General features: G+C 37.1%; 1 protein-coding gene across 1 annotated transcript in view; it reads right to left on the bottom strand.

The window, feature by feature from the left end:
* Positions 1-24,044, bottom strand: part of PRKDC (protein kinase, DNA-activated, catalytic subunit) — a 214,119-nt gene that overhangs the window by 103,323 nt on the left and 86,752 nt on the right. Inside the window, exons 37-48 of the mRNA XM_049633721.1 lie at positions 22,425-22,610; positions 21,951-22,049; positions 20,701-20,868; positions 17,497-17,624; positions 11,496-11,703; positions 8,580-8,758; positions 6,766-6,934; positions 6,452-6,517; positions 5,048-5,120; positions 3,822-3,970; positions 1,191-1,328; positions 639-758 (exon numbers count right to left, since the gene is read on the bottom strand). Coding sequence (XP_049489678.1) covers positions 639-758; positions 1,191-1,328; positions 3,822-3,970; positions 5,048-5,120; positions 6,452-6,517; positions 6,766-6,934; positions 8,580-8,758; positions 11,496-11,703; positions 17,497-17,624; positions 20,701-20,868; positions 21,951-22,049; positions 22,425-22,610 — 1,683 coding nt within the window. The remainder of the gene's footprint in view (positions 1-638; positions 759-1,190; positions 1,329-3,821; positions 3,971-5,047; positions 5,121-6,451; positions 6,518-6,765; positions 6,935-8,579; positions 8,759-11,495; positions 11,704-17,496; positions 17,625-20,700; positions 20,869-21,950; positions 22,050-22,424; positions 22,611-24,044) is intronic.

Here is a 24,044-nt window from a genome sequence, read left to right as displayed (position 1 = left end):
ACATCATTCCACCTGGCACCCATCAGTGGCTCCTTATTGCTCAACAAATGAGCTGCACCCTCTACATGAATCCTGATCACCTGGCCTAGCTCACCCGCCCAAGCCATGTGGCCACACTTCTCTGGACCGTGTGCCCATGGTCTGTGCTGTCAATGGAGACATGTCTGGCTCTGTCAGAGGCCGTCTCTGCCCACAGTGTTCTTTCTACACAGAATATAAATTCCCACTGCACTTTTCACGTCACTCAAGGGCTGTCTTCCCTAACTGCCACCGGTGGAAGAGGTCTCCCCTGATGTGGTGCTATACATAAACCAACTGATAAATTCAGCAATTATCTAAAAGTCGGGTCTTTTTCAAATATCATTAATAGGAATATTTTCACCATTTTTGCTCCTATAAACTAATTAGGCTGGAACCCATTAGAAAGTGCCAACACATGTGCTTTATAAAAAGATCATTTCTAACACAATAAAATTTAATTTTCAAGTTGAAAAAATGATTAAAAGATTGATGTTGAACAAATTTGTTCAGAGAACAAAAATGTCATGCTCTGTTCCTTTACATCATTTCTTTATTAGGAGTTTTAAGTACATACATAAAACTGCAAAGAATTTTTAAAGAAATAATAAATTACTTACCTCTTCTGTATTAATAACAAGCTTGGCTAAGAAGAGACGGATATTTAATGATACTGATGGATTTCCTAGTTTGTCATGAAGAAATTTCATCCAAGGGGGAAGACTGCTTGGCACCGAACCCTGAAATAATCCATTCAAAGTTACCTTAAAAAGTGGAATAAAATAACTTCACACTTCGATATTATGAGATGACAAAATAAGAGACGAGTAACAAGAGGCTCCTGGGCGGCTCAGTCAGTCAAGCATCTGACTCTTGACTTCAGCTCAGGTCACGATCTCAGGGTTCGTTAGATCAAGCCCCATGTCTGGCTCTGTGCTGACAGCATGGAGCCTGCTTAGGATTCTCTCTCTCCCTCTCTCTCTCTGCCCCTCCTCTGGTCTCTCTCAAAATAAATAAATAAACATTAAAATTGTTTAAAAAATTTAAGACACAAGCAACAAAAATCACGTTTATTAGATACAGAATTTGGTATTTGATATTAAGTGTTCATTCTTACTGTGATAGCAATAAACAGTATTAAATGAGACACCATCAGATTAGCAGAAACAAACCTCTTCTCTTTTAGGTAGGATCTGATTTCTTTGCATGTGCTTAATCAGGGCTGTCATGGTTGCCATACATTCGTGTTGATTAAGCTCATCCATTTCTAACTCCAGGACAGCATCTTGGATCACGGGACCTTTATAATCCTAGGAAAAGGGAAGAATCTGATGATGCAGAGTACACTGTTAGATTTTTAGTATACAGGGGCCTCTGGGTCGGTGGGCCAGTCGGTTGAGCATCCAACTCTTGATTTCAGTGCAGGTCATGATCCCAGGGTCATGGGATCAAGCCCTCTGTCAGGCTCCACACTGAGTGTGGAAACTGCTTGGGATTCTATCGCTCTCTCCCTCTGCCCCTCTCCCCCACTTGTGCTCTCTCTCTCTCTAAAATAAATAAAAAATTAAAAATAAATAAAATTTCAGTGCATGTGATATTCTGACTTTGGGGGCAATATCACAAAACACACACTTAGGTAACAATGATACTTGGGTAATAATATCAAATATACTTGTTAGGTTTTCTTATTAAACAACTTAGAAAAAATTACAGGACCTCATATCTTCCTTAAGTTATAGATACATAATTCTCCTCTGATCTCCTCATGGGGAGAGATCTCCTTGGGGGTCATGCTCAGGTTATAGCATCCATGCAGACATGTGTTGCTTTGTACAAACACAAAGATCTTTCCAAATGTTTCTGTCTAGGAGGCCCAAGAATGCTCAATATCTTGAGAACAATAGTCTCCATGATTCTTAGTTGCCATGTTATGGAGAATGTGGAGCTACTGACACATAATTTTAAGATAAACTTTTACCAACATTTCTTTTCTCAGTAAACTGAAAATGAGTTTTTCTCTGAAAAACTTCATAAAGTCCTTAATTTGCTTTGATACTTTAATAAAAGAACAAAATTTTTAAACCATTGTTGACCCTAAAATTCTCTTAGAAATTACAGCAGAGATAATTATTTTATAAATGTAATGAATTGAGGTTTTATATACATAGTAAATTTTACACACACACACACACACACACACACAGCTGAACAATTTATCTGGATATTTCCCAGGAAGATAATTTTCAGAAAAGAAAGATTTGAGAAATCCCAAGAAGAAATTTTTAGACAGTTAAAGTGCTTACAGAAACTGGGTAGAAAGAGGAATAAAATGGCCCTACATAATTCTGTAATTCTGTCTGCCCTGGTAGCAGGAACTATTTCAGAACATCACTTCCCAAAGATGTACAGTATTTGGAAAAGGAGTCTTCTTATAACCATTGTGGGTATGGTCTCTTTCCTCCCAAAGACAATGGATAATTTCTATAAACTGGGGGTTTTAGAAATGACAGGAAGTGATGTTATGTTCTACTAGGAACAGTGCTAAATGAGCACTGAAACAGTAAATTTTACACACTATCAGGTTTATAAGAGACAAGAAAAAACCACATTCAATCAGCCACAAAAATCAATTAGAATAATCTTAATGTCCCTTTTTCCATATACTTGGTAAGGTGTCAAAGGAGTTACAATATTTGACTGCATTCAGATCTACTCAACATGTTTTTCAGTAAAAATTATTGTATATCAAGATGCTGCTCACAAGGACTAGATACATCTGAACTAGGACTCAGTCATGCGATCAAACTGAAGACACGAGGATTGAACCCAAGATGCCTCAATGTAAATGGCCTGTTCACAAAAGAGGAGTCTCACTAGCCAGTGTGGTCATAACAGAACAAAGTCACACTCTTTTATTGCCCAGCAGAGATGTATGACATAATCTAGGTGAAAGAACTAATGAATGGCTCCTCTTTGAAACAGTCATTAAAAAAGAGAGAAGCCAACCCAAGAGGCAACGTAAGGTACAAACTCAACTTCAAAAACGCTGCACTGCTCCCACCCTCCTCGGGCAAAAAGCCGCTGGGCAGACCAGAGGGGACAAGAGCTGCCTGGCAATGTCTGGGGATGGAGAAGGAGAGAGTGAGGTGCCCGCCTGTGGTTCAGGACCCACTCCGGGAGGACATCAGTATAGAGGAAAGAAAAGGGGTTGAGAGAAAGAAGTTAGTGCATATCAAAGAAACTGGAAAGGGAAAAAACTTGAATGAACCCTGGACAGGAATCAGATGTATCTGTGGAACTCCTGCTTTTACACATATGTACACATGTGTGTGTCTGTGTAGGTGCACAGGTGTCTGTCTACCTACAAGTTTCTTGTCTGTTTACGAGGTCAAGCTATTATCTGTGAATACAGATGCATTCAGTTATCTCAGTTAGATAACATCAAGTATTCAAACAGCTTCTTCGTTTTCTGTAGAGAGAGAATGCAACAGTCCTACCAGCAAGACCTCTGAGTATGGTAGTCGTCTCTCTCACTGGAAACCCTTAAATGCAGTTCTGATTTAAAACAGTAATCTCATGGACACTGGTTACTGTGAATCAGCCCTTGCAGACAGCTTTCTTTCCTGTACTGACAAAATCCAATTGCTGAGTCTAGAGGATGGAAAGCTGGGACTCAGATCTTGGAAAATTCTCTGCACGCTATTCTCTGAGGACTACTGACACAGAACTAGTTTCCCCTAAGTATGAAGCCCCATTCCTTTATAAATGCCAACAATATTTTTTAATATGTGACATGTGATCACCCGTCTCCGAAAATGACCAGTGGTAGATTTAGGGTCTTGGGAACCGTATGAATAGCTCTGAACTCCAGTTGAGAAATCAAATTGACTCATTTCCTCACTCAGGCTGCTGTCTGCCAAATACGACAAGGAAGATATATAATGAGGGCCACCTAAGATATAAAGAACAAAATACATTTATTCAAATTAGTAAAAAACGTATTTCTCTAAGCTCAAATGATATTAATAAAATTAAAAGACTGTGTTAACTAAGGCTTTTATCAATCCTGTGATTCTCCACTGATAATCCAGATTAACAAAGCAAAAAGGAAATGGGGAAGAGACACCTCCTCCTGCTTTTGTCATTAGTGAGCGGTTATTCTGTACTGTCATGGACAAAGAAATTAAGTTAAACCACATACAATTTTTGAATATGATGTTAACAGAATTTCTTTGCAGTTAAAATTTTGACGGGGTACATTCTGCATAAAAAGTCGAACATAAATGTGAGAAAAGATACTACTGAAAAACAACCAATTCACAAATGTAAAGAATTTACAAAACTGGTCCAAAATTTATCCTCAAGTCAGGAAAAAAAAAAAGATATGAAGAAAAATTAAGCAAAAAAATGAAACAGGGAGCATGTGGAGCAAGAGACAGATAATTTTACAACTTCCTTCAAAGGCTGGCATTAAACAAAACGCTGATATCTGGGACCAAGATTATTCTAGGCTGAGGAAACATCATGTGCAAATGCCCTGGGGCCAAAGGGAGCCTGGTGCCTACAGGTACAGGCAGGGGGGCAGTGCTACTGGAGCAGAGTGAGCAGGAGAGTAGCAGGGGGGCAGCAGGTGGGTCAGGGGTCTTAGGCAGCTCTGTCTTCAGGGAAGTGGGAGCTGACAGAGGTTTGGAGCAGAGGAATGGCAGGATGAGATCTGTATTTTAACACAGATTCCTGAATGTATTTAAACAACATACAGACATAGTCCATATACAAACATAGATAACTATCAACCAATCTTGCACTTTTAAGAAAAAGCATACCATTTCTCAGCCCTCTTTGGCCATTCTGAGATCTTTCTACATAGGTAAAAGTTTAGCTGATTAAATTTCTTTCAAAGTAAAATTCTACTTGCCACTTAAAACCTTTTCAAACTCTATTTCAGTGTTTTGGTGTACTTAAAATATTTTTTATTTACGTAACAAATACCAACTATTAGAATCTTTCTCATCTTTTAAAAACAACCTACCTGAATCCCCATTTCCTGCTTCCCTGGCTTCTTTCCTAATTTCAATGTACTTTTTCCTTCTTTCCATAGGAACCTATCAGGCAAAACAAATACACCACTTAAAACTTTGTAAAATCCTGATCACGATTTTCTAGTTTAGTAGCAATTGCCTCAGTGGGGTTCTGTGAGAATCTGTGGGAAAAGCATTCCTTAAGGGCACTCACCTGTATTTCTTTGTGGATACTTTTTAAAAAGTAAATTTGATAAAAGTCTTGTTTAAAAATTAATTTTTTGAGGCACCTGCGTGCTCAGCTGGTTAAGCATCCAACTCGATTTTAGCTGAGGTCATTATCTTGCGGTTCCTGAGATCAAGCCCCGAGTCGGGTTCTGTGCTGATAGTGCAGAGCCTACTTGGGACTCTCTCTCTGTGCCCCTGCTCGTGCTCCCTCTCTCTCTCAAAATGAATAAATAAGCATTTAAAAATAAATAAAACTTTGCCAACCTGCAAAAATAATTTTTTTGCCAAATTGCTTGGGGACCCAGGGTGGGCTAAGATGTGGCAGCCCAAATTACTAACAGTCTGTATTTTACTTACGAGCTCAGTTTCCTCAACTGCATGGTTATGGTATATCATAGCACCTCACAGTGCTGTTGCAAAGTTTAGAAGTGACATATACCAAGTGTCTGAATGCTTAATACACTAGTGCTATTATTTTTTGGATTTTTAGTTCTTTGAACAGTGTTACACCTTGAGAAAAGTTCCCAGTCTTGTTCCAAAAGGGCACAAGGCAGGAAGCAACCATTTACATGAACTCATGAACGACTTAGATGTGGTCGAGGTCAGCAGCCAGGCAGGTGAACATGAATGATAGTTCCTGACCCAGACAACCCAGAGCTCTGGCACTCTGCCCGCCCAATTCCCATTTCCAATGGGCTGTGAAAAGCTGCAGTGACAATCTCCTACCAATCGCTGAGGTTGGCGTGTCAAACTCAGCTTGGCTAAAATCAAGCTTGTCACGTTTGCCACAGCAAGTTTTCCACTTATCCACATGACGTCAGCTCACAGCACCCCCATTATCCTGCCAAATCACCCAAGCAGGGCCAGAGCGTTATAAGTCTGTATCTGGATGGATCTCAATTTCACTGAACAGATAAATTAACTCAGCAAAACACTGCTGGCATATGTCCTCCCAGCTCCTTTTATTGCCATTTTCTATCCTTTACTAGCTAAAAGAGCAAAAAGTCGAGTTATGATCATGTTTTTATAGGTGCCTGAGAGGCTGAACTACATTAAACTACCAGATTTTATAGTTCAAAGCAGACTTGATACTGGGAGTTTTTGTTCATCATAACATATTGCTTTTTCTTCTATAAGCTCTTGGTAAATTTTTTAAACTTAGGAACACCATTAAAGATTTGACTCACCTCAACTTCTACAGGAAATGTGTAGCAGCGTTTCAGGTCAATCAGATTTTCAAAAATAAGCAAGTTCTGTAAATCCAAAAAGTCGTAATAAAAATATCTGAATAGTGGAAATTGTTATTGCTGATGCTACTATAGAGTTAACGCTACTTATAATTCATGGGGAAGCATTTTGGCTTTAAAATACATATATACAGAACTCAAAGAACTACATCTTTAATATTATAAGAAGGTGCAAATTATGATACAATTTTAATTCATATAATCTAACTTGCAATCCTACAATGGCAGCAACAGTGAAAATTTCAGAAGCCTACCTTTTCAGGTTTTTCACTCAACAGAAAACCTTGGTAAAATTTTAATTCGGTGAAGACACAGCAGATAACAGAAATGGCACAGTTGTACGCAGCACAATGGTACAGTCTTCTCCTCTCTAGCAACTGATTCTCACCCGCCATGTTCTCTGTAAATGCATCGTAGCACAATCTGCAGAGTAGATCCAGGTGAAAAATCAATTCACCTAACAGGGAGATCATTGCTAGAGCCCAACAATGCCCGACAACAGGATCTCAATTCAGTTTAGCCTTTTCCGAGTGTCAGGTTTGCGCCCAGCACAGTACCAGGTACCAAAAATAAAAGTCAAGCAAGTCACTATATTCACGCACACCTCGAGGGAAGACAGTGCCTGGGGATTTCACCACACTGTGGTATGCACAGCAACAGCAACAAGCACGGTAAGTTAAGACATGGAAACAAGGAAGATGGACAGTAACCCAGGCGAAAGAGCCAACAAAGGTTTTAAGAGAAATTATCGGAACCGAATTTTGATTTCTAAGTTATGCGAGGATTATGAGCAGAGAGAAGAGTGTCACTTCCAGCAAGGCACAAGCCACACTGCGTGTTCAGAAGATGAGGTGGGAACTGGCAGTGCCTGGCAGTGAGCCGAAGGTGGAGAGGCGGTCGTTCCCGGAAGAGCTCGCCTGCCACGCTAAGGAGCCTGGAGTGAATTCTGCATAATGCGATCTCCAAACAATGCCCAGGTGGCCAACTACTTTTGAAAACAGTGTTGTCAGAACACAGCCATGCCCCTTCGTTTCCACATTGTTTATGACGGCTTTCCCAGTACACTGCAGTAGTTGTAAGAGACCATATAGCCTGCAAACCTGAAAATAGTTACTATCGAGTGGGACATTTACAGGAAAAGTTTGCTGGCCCCTGCTACTGAAGATGAGGTTCTTTTGAAGTGTTTCAGGTAGGAGGATGAAACAGCCAGGTTCACACTGCAGAGGTATTATCAGACTAGCAGCAGCACAGACAGAACTGATAGAGACAAGCCCGGGAACGGGGAGAATAACTGAGAAGGAGACTACACTGCAGTGGTTCCCCAGAGAACACCAGACGCTACAACTGTAGGTGAAGGAAGGAGGATGAGAAAAGGGCACCAGTCTTGGGAGTGCTGAGCAGATAACCCCCGCCCGATGTGATGACTGACAGGGTGGACATGCAGGCCGGAGAGATGAAGATGAAGGGAAATAAAACAGGACGCCCAAGTCTCGTTAGTGCAGATGAATGGATGCCGGGCACATCATTCCCCGAGGAGGTAAAAGAAGGGTGCGGTTAAGAGGACAGTATGGAACAGCTTGCTTGGGAAAGGCAAATGAGGCCTGGCAATGTCTGTGTCAATATTAACTAAGAGGGAACTTCATGAGAAGGCCACTTTTAGAGAAAATGTATTGGACTGCTTTGTATTTTACAGAAAACCTGCTTAAACATGCAATATTCCTTTAATTTCAAATGGAGGTCAGGAAAAATAAAATACATAAATCCCTTCGTGCTGTAAATCATGCCACTAAAAATATATCAACCTATTAAGGGAGGAAAATGGTAGGAAAAAACAATAAAAGAAAAGAAGTTTTATTCCTTATAAAAGATGAGTATAGGATAAAACACGTTACCCATAACCTGCTAAATTAAAGTACACCTAAGTAGTTTGTGCACAAGAAAAAAAACGAGAAAACCATAAAAACTCATATTTAAATAAACATTTATTCACATTATATACATGAATAAAATACATGCATCAAAAATATTAACGAATCAAATACAACCCCAAATTAACTAAAAATCTTACTTAATAAGTGTCTTTGTAAGTTCACTTCCTTCTGTAACACATGAGCCATGGAAAACCTGATTAATTTTAGACTCCTTCGAGTGAACATCATCTTTTGGAAGACGAGAATACATCACATCTAGGATCTTGTAACAGCCCATCTTCTTGGTGATTTGAGTATCAAAGGTAGATTCATTTAGCTAAGGAAAAGTAACAAGTAATTGTCTTTGGTCTCATCAAACAAGAAAAATAGTTTTTTAATATATCAAATGTTCAATTTAATACTCAATGCTCTTTACATAGAAAATAATTTTAACAAACATGTTGAATCACTTCAATAGGAGACTGCCAAGGGTCAGAGACATGGGTATACTGATGTGTTACGTTGAATGTGGCAGGAAATAACACATAATATCCAAATAGAGAACTTAGGGCATCAATATAGGACTTTTGCACAAAATCTTATCAAAGTCATGATGACAACAGGTGAAACCTCAATGTATTAAAAAACAAGATTTTCAACTATTTATGGTATTTCCTAAAGGTATCCAAGTCCTAACTCCCAGAACCTATGAGTTCTCACAAGGCAAAAAAAAAGGACTTTGCAAATGTGATTAAGTTAAGGATCTTGAGATTGGGTGACAATTTTGGATTGGTCATGTGGGCCCTAGATGAAATCATATGTAACTGTATAAGAGGATACATAAAGGGATGAGACAGAAAGGAAAAGGCAATGTGATGACAGAATTAGAGGTCAGAGTGACACAGCCACATACAAGGAATGCCAGCAGCCACCAGAAGCTGGAGGAGACAGGAAGTAGACACTCAGAGCCACAGGGGCAAGCGTGGCCATGACAACACCATAAATTTAGGTCAGTAAAACTAATTTTGGACTTCTGGCCTCCAAAACTGGGATAGAATAAATTTCTGTTGTTCTAAGCCACCAAGCTTATGGTAATTTATTACTTGAAGATTCAGGAAATAACACACATTTTGGCATTAAGAGTTTAATCTCCTGTAACAAATGCCAAAAATATGAAAGTGACTTTGGAATTGGATGATGGGTAGAGGCTGAAAGAAATTTGCCATGCATGACAGAAAAAGCCTAAACTGCCTGCAGAGACTGCTGGTAGAAATACCAGCACTGAAGGCATTGCTGGTGAGGGCTCAGAAGGAAGTGAAAAAGCATGCTAGCAAAACCAAATTGTCTTAGGGAGCATCTCAATCATCATAAACACATCTTTGGTATAAATATGGATGTTAAAGTAGCTGCTGGTGAGGTCTCAGAAGGAAATAAAGAACATATTTTTTGACACTGAAGGAAAGGAGATCCTTGTAATACAGTGGCAGAAAACTTAGCTAAATAGTGTTCTATGCCTGCACACACAGCAGAACTTATAAGCCATGCACTTGAATATTTAACTAAAAATTTCCAAGCAAATTTTTAGAAGGTGCTACCCCCTTTCTTCTTTGCTGCTTAAAATAAAATGTGAGGGTCAAGAGATAAATTGAGTTAGGAACTGCTGGGCAAAAAGAACCAAAACTTGATTTGAGAAATTCTCAGCTTATCCAGACTGTAAAAGATGCTAACATTAGGAGATTCACTGTTAAAAAAGTGGCTCCAAAGACAACAAGGGTGTAGCTGGACAATCTTGGACTACTGCTAAAGAAATTAAGCATGGGACTCATGGATGCCCTCAATTATTTCATCAGAACCAGGAACAGAGATGGAATTATCCAGCAAAGATCTGTGGAGGACTCTCCTGTTAGTAAACCTCTAAGGCATACATAGGAGAGCTACAGAGTTTTTGAGAATGTCATACCAGAAGAAACACCACCAGCTTGGACTGAAAGGGACAGAGACAAAATGAAATGAAAAAAGGCTGTTATAATCCCTGAATTCTACAGGCAAGAAAAACAAATGATTTGTTTTCTAGTTTCACAGGTCCACAAATGGAAAGATTCATATGATTTGAATGATGAAAAAGGACTCTGAGCTGATGATATTCAGATGCAACCTTGGACTTAAAAGTTGATGCTATAATGCATTTAGACTTTGGGGGATGTTGGGATGGGATAAATGTATTTTGCAAGAGGGAACATTTGGTGCAGGTGGACTGTATTCGGCTGGATAGTATCCACATACAAATACCCACATTTTAATCACTGAAACCATGAATGTTACCTTATATGACAAAAAAGGACTATACAGATGAAATCAAGTAAAGGATCTTGAGATGGGGAGATCATCCAAGTGGGTCCTCAACACAACACATGCAGAGAGAAATTAGACAGAAAAGGAGGAGGTAATGTGACCACAGAAGGAGGGAGAGGAGTGATGTGGCCACAAGCCACGGAATGCTGGCAGCTGCCAGAAGCTGGAAGAGGCAAAGAACGGATTTTCCCTTAGGGCCTCCGGAGCCTTGCAACACCTTGATTTCAGCCCGAGGAAATTGATTTCTGGCCTGCAGAACTATGAGAGAATAAGTTTTTGTTGTTCTACACCATGGTGGCGGTAATTTGTTATAGCACCCGCAGGAAACTAACACAGATCCCATGTAACTACAAGTTGTTACCAAACTGTTGAAGTAATGCTCCTTGAGCAACAGAGATCTTCTGACTGAACATATGGAAGTTTTTAAGAACACCAGCCAAGGAGATTTATCAATTCTTATTAATAGTCAATTTAAGGGGCGCCTGGGTGGCTCAGTTGGTTAAGTGTCCAACTTCAGCTTAGGACACGATCTCACGGTTCATAAGTTTGAGCCCCACATCAGGCTCTGTACTGACAGCTCAGAGAACGGAGCCTGCTTCAGATTCTGTGTCTCCCTCTCTTTCTCTCTCCCTCCCCTGCTCACACTCTGTCTTACTTTCAAGAATAATAAATGAAACACTAAAAAAAATTTAATAGTACATTTAATAACAGATGTACAATACCTTTGTAAATCTAGACTTCAACACATCAATGGCATCCACCACAATTTTGCTAAAGAATTCTATCAAGGCATTCGGGCTACAGTGCCAAAGCAGAGTGAGAAGGCAGCGATCTACAAATGCTTGGCGAGTGACATTTGAAAGTAGGTCATCCCTCTTGAACATTCTGTACACACTTTCCAAAAGGGCTAATTGTGTGACACATGAACTCCTAAGAAAAAAAGAAAATTATATGAACATCCCTGCTTTGAAAAATGTTTTGAGTGCCCACACATAAAACAAGCAAAATAAATACCAATGACTACAAATTAAAAAATAACTTTAAAGATTATATATATATATATATGTATATATATATGTGTGTGTGTGTGTGTATATATATATATATATACACACACACACCATGAAAAACAAGAAACATCTGTACATAAATCATATTATTATACTCATCCCCAGAAATCTTCATGCCGAATTTAGGCATTAAGAACAGTTTTCATTTACTTTCAAATCTGATGTTGTTTAGAAAACAGCTGAGGCTATGGGAGAGTCTCAGGCCTGAAGATGATCACAATTCCAGAATTTGAATCTCATGGATCATAATTTACAAATTCTAGTCTCTTCCTAGTAACAAACTGCCATTCGTATTTCCTATACAGAGATACATTCATCTGGCCCTTTATGTTCTTATCTGGAATGAAAGATACTTGAATGATCATCTGTAAGATTCTGTCTATAAATCTATAAACTAAGAATACAGTTAGTTTCTTCACCTATAAAAATGTGAGGTTAGGACTAAATGATTATTAAAATCTTTTTCCGGTTCTAAAATCCTGATACTCCGAAGTTAACCAGAGTAAAAATATTAGATGAAGGTAATTCAGTCACAAAACTGTAAGGCTGCAGGACAGATGCTACATGGGCTTCTGTAACATTTATTTGGGCATGGTCTTAGATTTAAATTCTTCTGAAGAGCTTCCTGATACTGAGCACAATAGAGATGCACAGCCCTAAAACTATTACACAGAAAGTTAAAAAGAGGAGCAAGAAAAGAAAAGGAAAAAGAGCAAAAAGAACAAAAATGGGCCAGCAGATAGTTTACTTAAAATAAATGCAAATGAGATCTAAATATATGAGTATATGCTCTATTTCACTCATAATAAGAGAAATATAAACTAAAACAACACTGAGAGATCCCCTCTCACCTATATAATTGGAAAAAAATCCAAGTGTTTGACAATATACTCTGTTGGCAAGACTGTGATGAGACAGACACTCTCATACATTGTCGAGGGAATGCAAATAATTACAGCCTCAAAATAAGGGATGTGGTAAAAGCTAGCAAGATTACAAATGCATTTAATTTTTGAATTACGTATAGGAATCCACTCCAAAGACATACTGGCAAAATACAAAATGACATACACACATGGCTATTCACTGTGACATTATTTTTAACAGCAAAAGACTGAGCCCAAGGGGGCTGCTTCAAAACAGTATGCTATAGTGAATAATTATACAGTTATTTAAATAAAAAAGGATTGAAGAAGATCTCTTGGTACCAACATGTAGTGATCTGTAGAAGACATGAGATAGAAAAAAAGGGAGGTGAAAAGGAATAAGAGAGGGGACAGAGACAGAAATAAGACTCCTGAATATAGTTCGTTATACAGATATGACCTTCAAATCATGTAAATGTTTTACATGTTCAAAAAGAAAATTAAATCAAAAGAAAAAACATAAACATTTCTAAAATCTGATAATTAAAATAAGCATACCTAACTAATTGGTATAACAGCTATGTATTGAAGAAAACTTTACCAAGTGATTTTGGAACACAAAACTCACAGAGAGTATATTCTAAGTAAATTATAATTAAAATGAAAATTTTAAATTGCACACACACACACACAAAAGTCTTGCTGGAATTTTGACAGCGGTCGCATTAAATTTATATATCAATTTAACAGAATTGCCATGTTAACAAATATTGAATCTTCAAATTCATGAACATGGGATGTCTCTCCATTTATTTAAATCTTTATTTTTTTATTTCCTTCAGCAGTGGACTATAATTTTTAGTGCACAGGTCTTGCACTTTTGTTAAATTTATTACTAAATGTATTACTTTGTTTTTATGATGCTATTAAGAAAACAATTATATTCCTAGTTATAGTTTTGAAATGTTCTCAGCTCATATACAGAAAAGTTGATTTTTGAACATTGATCCGGTATCCTACAAACTTCTATAATTGCTTATTAGTTCTGAAAGCGTTTTGTAGATCTTAGGATTCTCTCCCTCATGCCATCTGTGAATAAGGACAGTTTTGCTTCTTTCTTTCCAATCTAGTTGCCTTTTATTTCTTTCTCTTTCCTGACTGCACTGGCCAGAACCTCCAGTACAGTGTTGAACTGAAAAGAGTACACATCCTTGCCTTGTTCTCAGACTTAGGGGGAAAGCATTCAGTCTTTTACTATTAAATATTCTGTTGGCTGTTGGTTTTTCATAGATGACCTTTTGTCCTTTTCATCATGAATGGATGTTGGGCTTTGTCACAAATTTATCTGCATCCACTAAAATGGGAATGTGATTTCTGTCCTTTATTCTTTTAATATACTATATACTATTCATTGATTCTCAGATGTTAAATTAGTTTTGCATTCCTAGGACAAATCCCAATTAGCAACAGTGTGTAACATTTATATGTTGTTGAATGTGTTTTGTTTTTTTTAATTTTTGAAAGACAGAATCTGATGGGGACAGGGTAGAGAGAGAGAGGGAGACACAGAATCCGAAGCAGGCTCCAGGCTCTGAGCTGTCAGCACAGAGCCCAACATGGGGCTCGAACTCACAAACAGTGAGATCATGACCTGAGCCTAAGTCAGACGCTTAACCGACTGTGCCACCCAGGTGGTTCCCTTGGCTGGATGTGTTTTTTCTAATACATTTTTGAAAATTTGTGTGTCTATATTCACAAAGGATTCTGGTCTATAGGTTTCTTGCAATGTTTCTTTCTGGCTTTATCTGTGTGATACTAGCCTCATAGGATAAGGTGAGAAGGATTCCTTTCTTCTGTATTTTCTGAGGAGTTTATCAAGTGTTGGTATTTTTTCTTTAAATATTTGATGAAAATTCACCAGTGAAGCTATCTGGGTCTGGGCTTTCCCTTGTGAGGTTTTATTCTTTTCTTTTTGTGAGAAGATTTTAATTCTATTTATTTACTTACTAAAGGTTATACTCAGATTTTCTATTTCTTCTTGAGTCACTTTTGGTATTTTGTGACTTTTTAGGAATTTGTCCATTTTAGTTAAGTTGAATTTGTTAGCATAATGTTATTCATATTTCCCTATAATCTTTTTAACTCCTGAGAGATCAGTGGTAACACTCCCTCTTTCCTTCCTAATTTTCATGAACTGTACCTTCTTTGTTACTCCTAGTTTGTCGAGCTAACAGTTCTTCATTTACCTTTTCAAAGAACAAATTTCAGTTTCACTGATTTTTCTCCACCATTTTTCTAATTTCGATTTCATTAATTTTCACTCTAATCTTTATTATTTCTTCCTTCTGCTTCTCTTCAGTTTAGTTTTCTTTTTCTTGATTTTAAGGTACAGGTTTATATTACTGATTTAGGATATTTCTTATTTTCTCTTTTTTTAATTATTAAATATAATTTATTATCCAATTGGTTTCCATACAACACCCAGTGCTCATCCCAACAAGTGCCCTCCTCCCTACCCATCACCCACTTTCTCCTCTCCCCCACCCCCCATCAATCCTCAGTTTGTTCTCAGTATTTAAGAGTCTCTTATGGTTTGCCTCCTTCCCTCTCTGTAACTTTTTCTTATTTTCTAATACAGGTATTAAAAAATACAAATTCCTCTCTAGGCACTGCTTTGGTTCTATCTCATACATTTGGATATGCTTTATTCGTATTTCATTCAGATCAAATTCTGATTTGATCAAATATCAGATCAGATCTGATCTGATCAAATATCAAATATCTGATTTCACTCGTAATTTCTTCTCTGACCCAAGGGCTACTTACAAATGTATTAATTAGTTGGTTATTTAGAAGTGTTTTCTTCCATTATTAACATATAAATAACTTCATTATGGATGGAGAACATACTCTGTAAGATTTAATTCCTTTTAAATTTATTAAGACTTGTTTTATGGCTTCCATATGTGCTCAAAAGAATATGTATTCTCCCATTGTATAGAATGTTCTATAGTTGGTTAATTATGGTTTTTTAAAATGTCAATAAAAAGGAATGAATTATTGATTCACACTACATCATGAACCTCAAAAACTTGCTAGAAAAAAAAAAGCCAGACATAAGAGATCACATATTCTATGATTCTATTTATATGAAATGTCCAGAAAAGGCAAAGTTATAAAGACTGAAAGTAGATTAGTGATTGCCTGGGGCTGGGAATGGGAATGTGAGTTAATATAGGATGTTATCAAGAGGATGAAATTATTCTATAGTGATGGCGGTACCACTCAGTAAAGTTACTAAAAATCACTGAATTCTAAACTTAAAATAGGTGAATTTTATGATATGTAAAATACAACTCAGTAAGATAAAATACCATGGATGTTTACAAATCAATATAAATAATGTTGATAAAAAAACAAAACAAAACAAAACAAAACAGGGCACCTGGGTGGTTCAGTCAGTTAAGGGTCCGACTTCATTTCAGGTCATGATCTCGTGGTTCATGAGTTCAAGCCCTGCATCGGGCTCTGTGCTGACAGCTCAGAGCCTGGAGCCTGCTTCAGATTCTTTGTCTCCCTCTCTCTCTCTCTCTGCCCCTCCCCTGTTCACGCTATCTCTGTCTCTCAGAAATAAACAAACAAACGTTAAAAAAAATGTTTTTAAAAAAGACTCACTGGCCACAATTAGAAGTAGCCACAGCGTCAAGCCCTAACTTTAAAAATTAATAATTAAAAAATTAATGATCAAATTCGTTCCATTTTGTCCACTGTGATTTCCTACAACACTAAAACTATATTTGGGTAACCAAATAGTCCTAGTAATAAAGGCAAGTTCATTACAACATAATTCTAGCTCTTAAATTTAGAAGGAATAAAAGGATTTTTTAAATGACCATTTGCAGCTCCCGATAAAATAAATGATTTGGGGCAATGATCATAAATGGATGCTAGAACCTCAGGAAAAGCCCACGCCAAACATAACTGATTAATCTTAGCATCGTTAAAATTAAGACCACTTCACACCTTGTGCCAAATGCCATGAACACGAAATACAGAGCATCCACTATTAAGTAATCTTGCCAAAACTTGAACCTGAATCTAACTAAGCTTTTAGACCTAACTTTCCACTTACAGGAAACCAGGGTTAGAGGAATGAGTTAAAAGAACAGAGACAAAAATCAGGTAAATCGATCAGGTAATGTAACTAACCGTGTAGGCCAAGTGTCCAGGTTTCTTTAACAACAACAAAAAAATAAGAGGGTAGGGGACTGTTCTAGATGAAGACAGACTGAGATACAACAGTGAAATGCCATGTAAAAAGATAATCCAACAGTCTAGAGCAGTTAAGACAACTGGAGAAATCTGAAAACAGAATTACTGATAATTTTTCTCCGTTGATAACAGTACTATATAGCAACCCAAGAATAACAGTATAATTTTAAATATACATGCAGAAGTTATTAGAGGTGAAATGACATCAGGGATCTGCTTTGTTACAATAACTACAGCACAAGAGAAAAGAGGCTAAAACAGGGGTGATGAGGCCGGAAAATGCTGGAGTGTGTTTGATTTGGATGCTCAGTTACAGTCTTACCCTTTAGCTTTGACTGTGCTTAAAATTCTCACAATAAGTTCTTTTTTCCTCCAAGAAAAACAAAATAAAATTTAGTTGTAAGAGTTGACTGCAATTGCCACTCAACCTTTTTTTTGGAACAGAGAAGATAATTTCCCAAAGAAATAAAATGTATATGGTTCCTGGGGTCCCAGACTAGAATACTATGACTTACTTTCCAGCAATCTTTTTGAAAGTAGATTGAAATAATCCTTCCATAACATGTTGCTGTTCCCGACAAAGAATTTCTGTCATTAACTGCAACAATATAGGACTTTGAGATAATTCCAATGCATCTAGGAACTAGAAGAAACAACAATAATAATAATTTCCTTGGGTTTTTATTTTTGTTTTGAACAGTTCTAACAAAATTAAAACAGGCTTTCACAGAGAATTAACAAATGCTAATACTTCCACCATTTCTGCAGCTATAACGAATACCTGGCACATAATAAATGTTTGCTAAATATTTGAGTTTTGATCCTTTTAAGGTTTTGCAGATATGTTTCCCTCTTAGAGCGGTCAGGATCTTCTAAAGATCTGAACCCAGATTCTGAAACTCCACGATGATGTGCCTTCACTGAGGACTTTGTCTTCACCATCCCAGGTACTCTGGGGCTTTTTCAGTTTGGAGACCTGTGTCTTTTCCACATGACCTTCATCGCACAGCAGCTGTTCTAGCTACTCACCCAATGTTCTCATCTCTACTCTCCCATCTTCCATCTTGACATCTGTTTGTTCTACTTTCTGGGAAATGTCCTCAATTTTATCTTCTGTTTTGCAAAGTTGCTTTTTTTTTTTTTTAATTTTGCTTTTATATATTTAATTTCCAAGAGCACTTGTTCTTCTTCATGGACACAATACCTTCTCTCCTCTCTGAAGTTACTCTTACAGTTTCTTTTATATGTTCTCATCTCCCATCTCCCTTTGTTGACTCAGTTCCCTCTGAGTTCCTTCTTCCTGTTGGTTTACATCTTTTTAGGCTGGAAGTTTTCTTCAAATGTTTAGTGACTGCACTTATATTTATATTAGAGCATTTACATTAAGAGAAAGTAATATGGATGCAATAATCATTAGGTAACAGACCGCTTGGGAACAGGATACTTAGATGGTATCACTACATCAATGATCTGCTAATTGCAGAAATGCACCATTCAAGAGAGATGAGGCAGTCACCACTTTAACCAGGCCTCCAGATTTGAGGCCACTACCAGTGGGACAATGACAGTATTTGCCTCCTGATACGCTACTGTTGCCAAAAAGATTAGCCTGAATCTCATGACCACAGATTAAGCCTAACTTCTAGTTCAGAGGAAATACAGGGGATGGTGGACAAGTTAAAGAACATCTCATGGAAACAATCAAACAGGGGACAACATCCAAGAGAAGTATTCAAGAGAAGATCTGGAAGTTTCCTCCAAAAACACAATGTCATGGAAAAATAAAAGGGATGGGGTGAACTAGTTCTAGATTAAAAGATACTAGAGACATGACAATTTGATGCAATCATTAATTAGGTACTGGTTTGAAAAAAAACAGCTAAACATGGGGACATTTAAAGAAATGTGAATACGCACTACATAACATAGTGTCAGAGGAGGGCTAATTTTCTTAGGTATAAAAACATTATTGTGCTTATTATTATTATTCTTAGAACATGTATGCTGAGGTATTTAGGGGTGAAGTATCTTGATATCTGAAACTACCCTGCAAATATTTCAGTAACTAACATACCACATGCATACATATACAGATAAAGCAAGTATGACAAAATGACAAAAGATGGTTATACAGATGCTTGACTGTTCTTTCTATTTTTCTGTATGTTTGGGGAAAATTATATAAAACAGACCCATCTGGGTGGATGGATGGTGTTTGTAAAATAGCCTTTCCATGTAGCTACTTTGCTTCCTTACAGGATGGTGATGGGTCCCACAGATAAGAAATCCAAGAAAGACAGAGTCAAGAGAAAAGTATTAAGCCTTTTGTGACTAGCCTTGGAAGTCACATAGCATCACTTCCACTGCATTTTTGTTTGTTTTGTTCTAAGTGAGTCTTCAAGGCCAACCCATATTCATAGGGGGAAAATTAGACTTTGTCTCTCAATGGAAGAGTCACACCGTAAAAAGAACGTGTGGGACAAAATATATTGGTACAGTCATCTTTGGAAAATATAATCTGCCACACCTATACCCTACGTTTATCTCTACCTTAGCATTAGTGTATTTGAATCATCTGTTTCTTTCAGTTTCTTCCTTGTTTTACTCTAAGATAATATCTTCATCATTTTTGAGAATTCAGACATTAGCCCAGGGCTCAATCCATCACAAGTATGGCAGACCACTATCCACCCTCCAATGGTCATTCTCTTAATTTTTTATGGGTTGAATCCAAGTTCCAGTCAAGTACCCATATCATCTGCTTTTCAAAAGTATGCGATATACCACCTTGCTCTTATGAAAGATCTATATTAGAACCTATTTTCACTAACTGAAGAAATCCAGAGGATTTTTGCTTTTATGAAAAAAAAAAAAAAAGCAAAAATAGCATTCTGCATTTGTTTTGCAGTAAGCTGTTATACAGGCAGCATATGCCCTGAGTAACGAGAGCAGCACCACCAAGCTCTTTCCCCAAGAACTATGCTAGCATCTCAGTCAGCATCAAACTGCCATAGCTGTGAAGTAACTGTGTCTGTGAGCATCTGTGCTTTATCTCAATTTATTCTACGCAAGATGTGTCCTTTGGTATGAGAAGCACCTAAGAGACGATATTTTTTGGGTCTAGGAATGCTCAAAAAATTTCCATATAAATTAATGGCAAATGCTTCTTTGCTTTATGCCATTCAGGCTTATAAAAGGTTTCACAGAAATGCTCTACTTTTGGATAGCAAGGGAAACCTGTATCTAGTTGCTGAAAAAAACAACAGTCTAGTACTATACAGGAGAAACAAATAATCCACCACCTTGTTTAAGCCACTGATATTTTAGAGACCTTCAGCTGTACATTAAATAATATAGGTGATAATCACTAATTAAATTTTCAAATAATCACTACTTAATTAAATTTTAGAAATTGAACCATATTGGTAATATTCCATTTCTTAGCTCTTTGGAATTATTTTTCTAAAAGTATATATTATGCATAAAATACTTCACAATATTTTTCTGCATAAAATATTTCAAATTAAAATGGGAGGAGGGTGAATTCTGAAAGATTTGGATATGCACCTGCTTCCACAGCTACCCAGCTTTCAAAATGAACTGAACTGAATTCTTACAGTTAGAATACTTCTCTGACTCAGAATATTTCACTTCTTTTCATCAAGAAATGTAACAGAAAAGCATTGTTTTAATTTTACTTAGTACTACTAAAAACTAACCTTTTTCATGCAATCTACATAATTATTGTAACGCAGAGTTCCCGGGGGAAATTCTTCAGACTTCATGGGGAAATTAGAAACAATAAGCTTTTCCAGAACATGCTTAAGGTCCTCAAGACTGCCTCCAGTAAGATTGGTAAAGAATGGAAGAAGAATTACAGCTTGACCCTGTGGGAGCAACGCAGACATATGAAACTGCACCAGTTGGTGCTTACGAATCCTACAGAATAAATAAAATTACTGCTTTCTAAAGGTTTTGCAAATAAAGCACTGTGTGGATTCAATGAATGACTCCAGAATACCTTCTAGATTACATTGAAGACCAACCTGAAGGCGATGCTGTATCTCAGCTTCTACTCTAGAGGCCAGTGGGCCAACTCAGGCCAATGTTAATTTAATTAACGTGTAATTAAACAGGATACTGTATATGACTCTGTGTGTGATTTTTCCTTCTACAAATATAGACTCTAGTAGAGATAAACTGGAAAAGTTTGGTGTGGAAAGTACATCCTGAACACCTATGGGGTAATTTATAAGTATTCCTTCACAAGACTAATTCAAAACTTCATAATAAAAGTAAAAGAAACTAGAAGAAACTAGATGCTGTTTTCTATCTCCCTTGTGTGAAAAGTAAGTTCTCAGACTCTCATATTGAGAAATGAGAAATTTGATTAATCATGAAACAGAAAATTCCAAAGAAACATCTTCATGACCTAGTAAAAAGATGGCTTTCATTAAGGCCACATTTTATTAGAGCATAAAATCTAATTATTATAGGACTTCAAAATTATAATATTAAGTTTTTGACCCTAAAAATTACCAAGATATATTTATTAATAGAAAAATAATTGAGTAATAGTTTAAATTCTGTCATTTGCTAATACAGCAATTCTCAAAAAAGCCAATTTAAATCATACATATGCAAAGATAAATGTTAATTTTTCTAAGTATGGTAAGCTCATTGTGATTATATTTATCTTTTAGAGACATACAAAAGTATGCACAGATCAGATAAAATGGTATCAGGGGTTTCCTTCAAGGATGGGAGTGACTGCATAGTTGAAGAGAGATGGCTATAGACAGACGGCTATTGAGGCTAATTGACCGGTATGTAGGGGTTATTCTCTGCTTTTGAGTATGTTTGAAATTTGCCATAATAAAAAACAGAAAATATCACAGGTATGCAAAAATATAAAATGGGAAAATAATGGAGAATGTAATCTAAAAGAAAAATCTTTTTCACCACTTACCTTTAAATGTAAACCCAACTTTGAATCACCAAGTAGACTAGCATATGTTGTAAAAACTTCAGGGAATGCACTGTGATTTGTATTAAAAGATGAATCAATCTAAAGGAGGGTAAATAAAAACATGATACATTTCTGTATTATGCCTCTAATTTCTTTTAACACGTTTTCCAAGTTTTTTAACTTCAGAAATAACCTATAAATTTGTTCTTGGGCTTCAATAATATTTTAACAATTCTTATCCTGAAATATTTTGAATCTATCTGGCAAGATGACATATGCAAAAACACTGAAAAGATAACGCATAAGATAAAGTATCAGAAAGGGAAAAAGTATAAAATGTAATCAGCAACTATCCAATAAAAATACTTTTTATTTATCAAACCAATGAGCTCTTAAGAAACCTCCATCAAATTTTTAAAGATACAACTTAGAGATTCCAAAACAACTGCATTTTTAATAGGTTTCTCAAGATACCTGCAAAATTTTTGCCAGTAAGGTCAGCACTGCCGTTTTACTTTCAGGAGCAGAATCTTTGGCCCACCACGAGTCCCACTTCTTCCAGTTATGCAGAATTGTACTCGCAAGTTTCAGTCCTTGGTGTCTCTGGCTGGCTCGATCCCTGAAGCTCTGATCTAACATACCATTCAAAATGGCGCTCACCTGAAACAAACGCATGGTGCTTGAAGAAAAATCCTCAACATCAAGACTGGCAGGTATAGAACAAAATTTACTTTCGGTTCAAAGCTATTCTTGGGAAATAAAGATACTATTCCTATAACAGCTGTTTATTTCACAACTCCTCAGATTTGAGAAGAGCAACTTAACATGTAAATTTTCCCACAAAAGCATCAGGTGGTCTCCTTTATGAAATCATGCTCATCCTGTCTCTTGTTTTCTTAGCTGGGGGCATTCTCGATGAGAGGAAGAATTAGTGCTCTTCTGTTGCATACACACATGCACAGAAGCATACACAACAGGCTTGCACGCACACATTTCCTGTCCCACCACCTTTCCAATAGTGACATCCTAATTTTGGTTAGATTACTATTCAATATTCTTATCATTACGACAATGTAAACATTTTGCACAACATTTTGATCTCCCTGAAGTTAATATTTCCCTGCTTTCTTTCCTGTTTTCAATGTGCCTATCATTATTTGTCATCAAATTCTCCCAAATTAATGAAACCTCCTCAAGACATCTACACACAACAAGAAGTCTATCAGCTCCAACTCAGTGGCAGCACAGCTCCCACTCTGGAATGTCTAAGGTCACTGTTCTTTGGGTGTCACCTCAGCATCCTCCAGGAGACTGGTCCCCTTCTCTGTGTTTGAGCTAACTTCCCAGATCCAACATCTTCCTCTTTCTTGACTGACTGATGAGAGTGCAGGGGAGAGAAGATTCCTTTGAGATCTGGCACATCTGAAACATCTGCATTCAACTCTCACATATGACTGATGGTTTGGCCAGATTCCAGGCCAGAACTCCAGGTTGGAATCTTCTTCGCTGAGTTGTGAAAGAAATTTGGCTTACAGTCTTCCAGTGTCCTCTTTGCATTTGGGAAGACAAACAGCATCTGATCTCTTGATCCCTTTAAATGTAATCAGGTTGTCTCCTGCAGAAACTTTTTAGAATCTTTTCTCGTGGTGAACCCCTGGGTTCTGAATTTTCAAGAAATTTACTCCATGTGGAGCTGCTTTCATACGCTGTGTTGGATATTCAATGGCCCTTTCCCATCTGGAGACTCAAGGCCTTCAATTTGGGCACTTTCTCCTGAGCTGTGTTATGCATAAAGGCCTTTCCTTGGGTCTGTCTTCCCTCTGGGGTGGAGGTCCTGGTGTTACACCTTATCAATAGATCCCAACATTCTCTCTACTATTTTCTGTTTTGCCTTTTTACTTTATTCTCTCTGAGAGTTCCTAAATTTTATCTTCCAAACCCATTTCATTTTTAATTTCTGATGCCTATGCTTAATTCCCAAAAGTTTTTTTTGTATGATGTTCTTTTCAGTACCAATTCTTATTTTGTCAATGCACTGTCTCCTTTCATCTTTCTGAGGTTCTTTTCTCTTTACATTTCTATCTCACTGAATAG

The sequence above is a fragment of the Panthera uncia genome, chromosome F2, assembly GCF_023721935.1.
Source record: "Panthera uncia isolate 11264 chromosome F2, Puncia_PCG_1.0, whole genome shotgun sequence".
NCBI classification, from domain to species: domain Eukaryota; kingdom Metazoa; phylum Chordata; class Mammalia; order Carnivora; family Felidae; genus Panthera; species Panthera uncia.
This window is presented reverse-complemented; position numbering and strand designations above follow the sequence as displayed.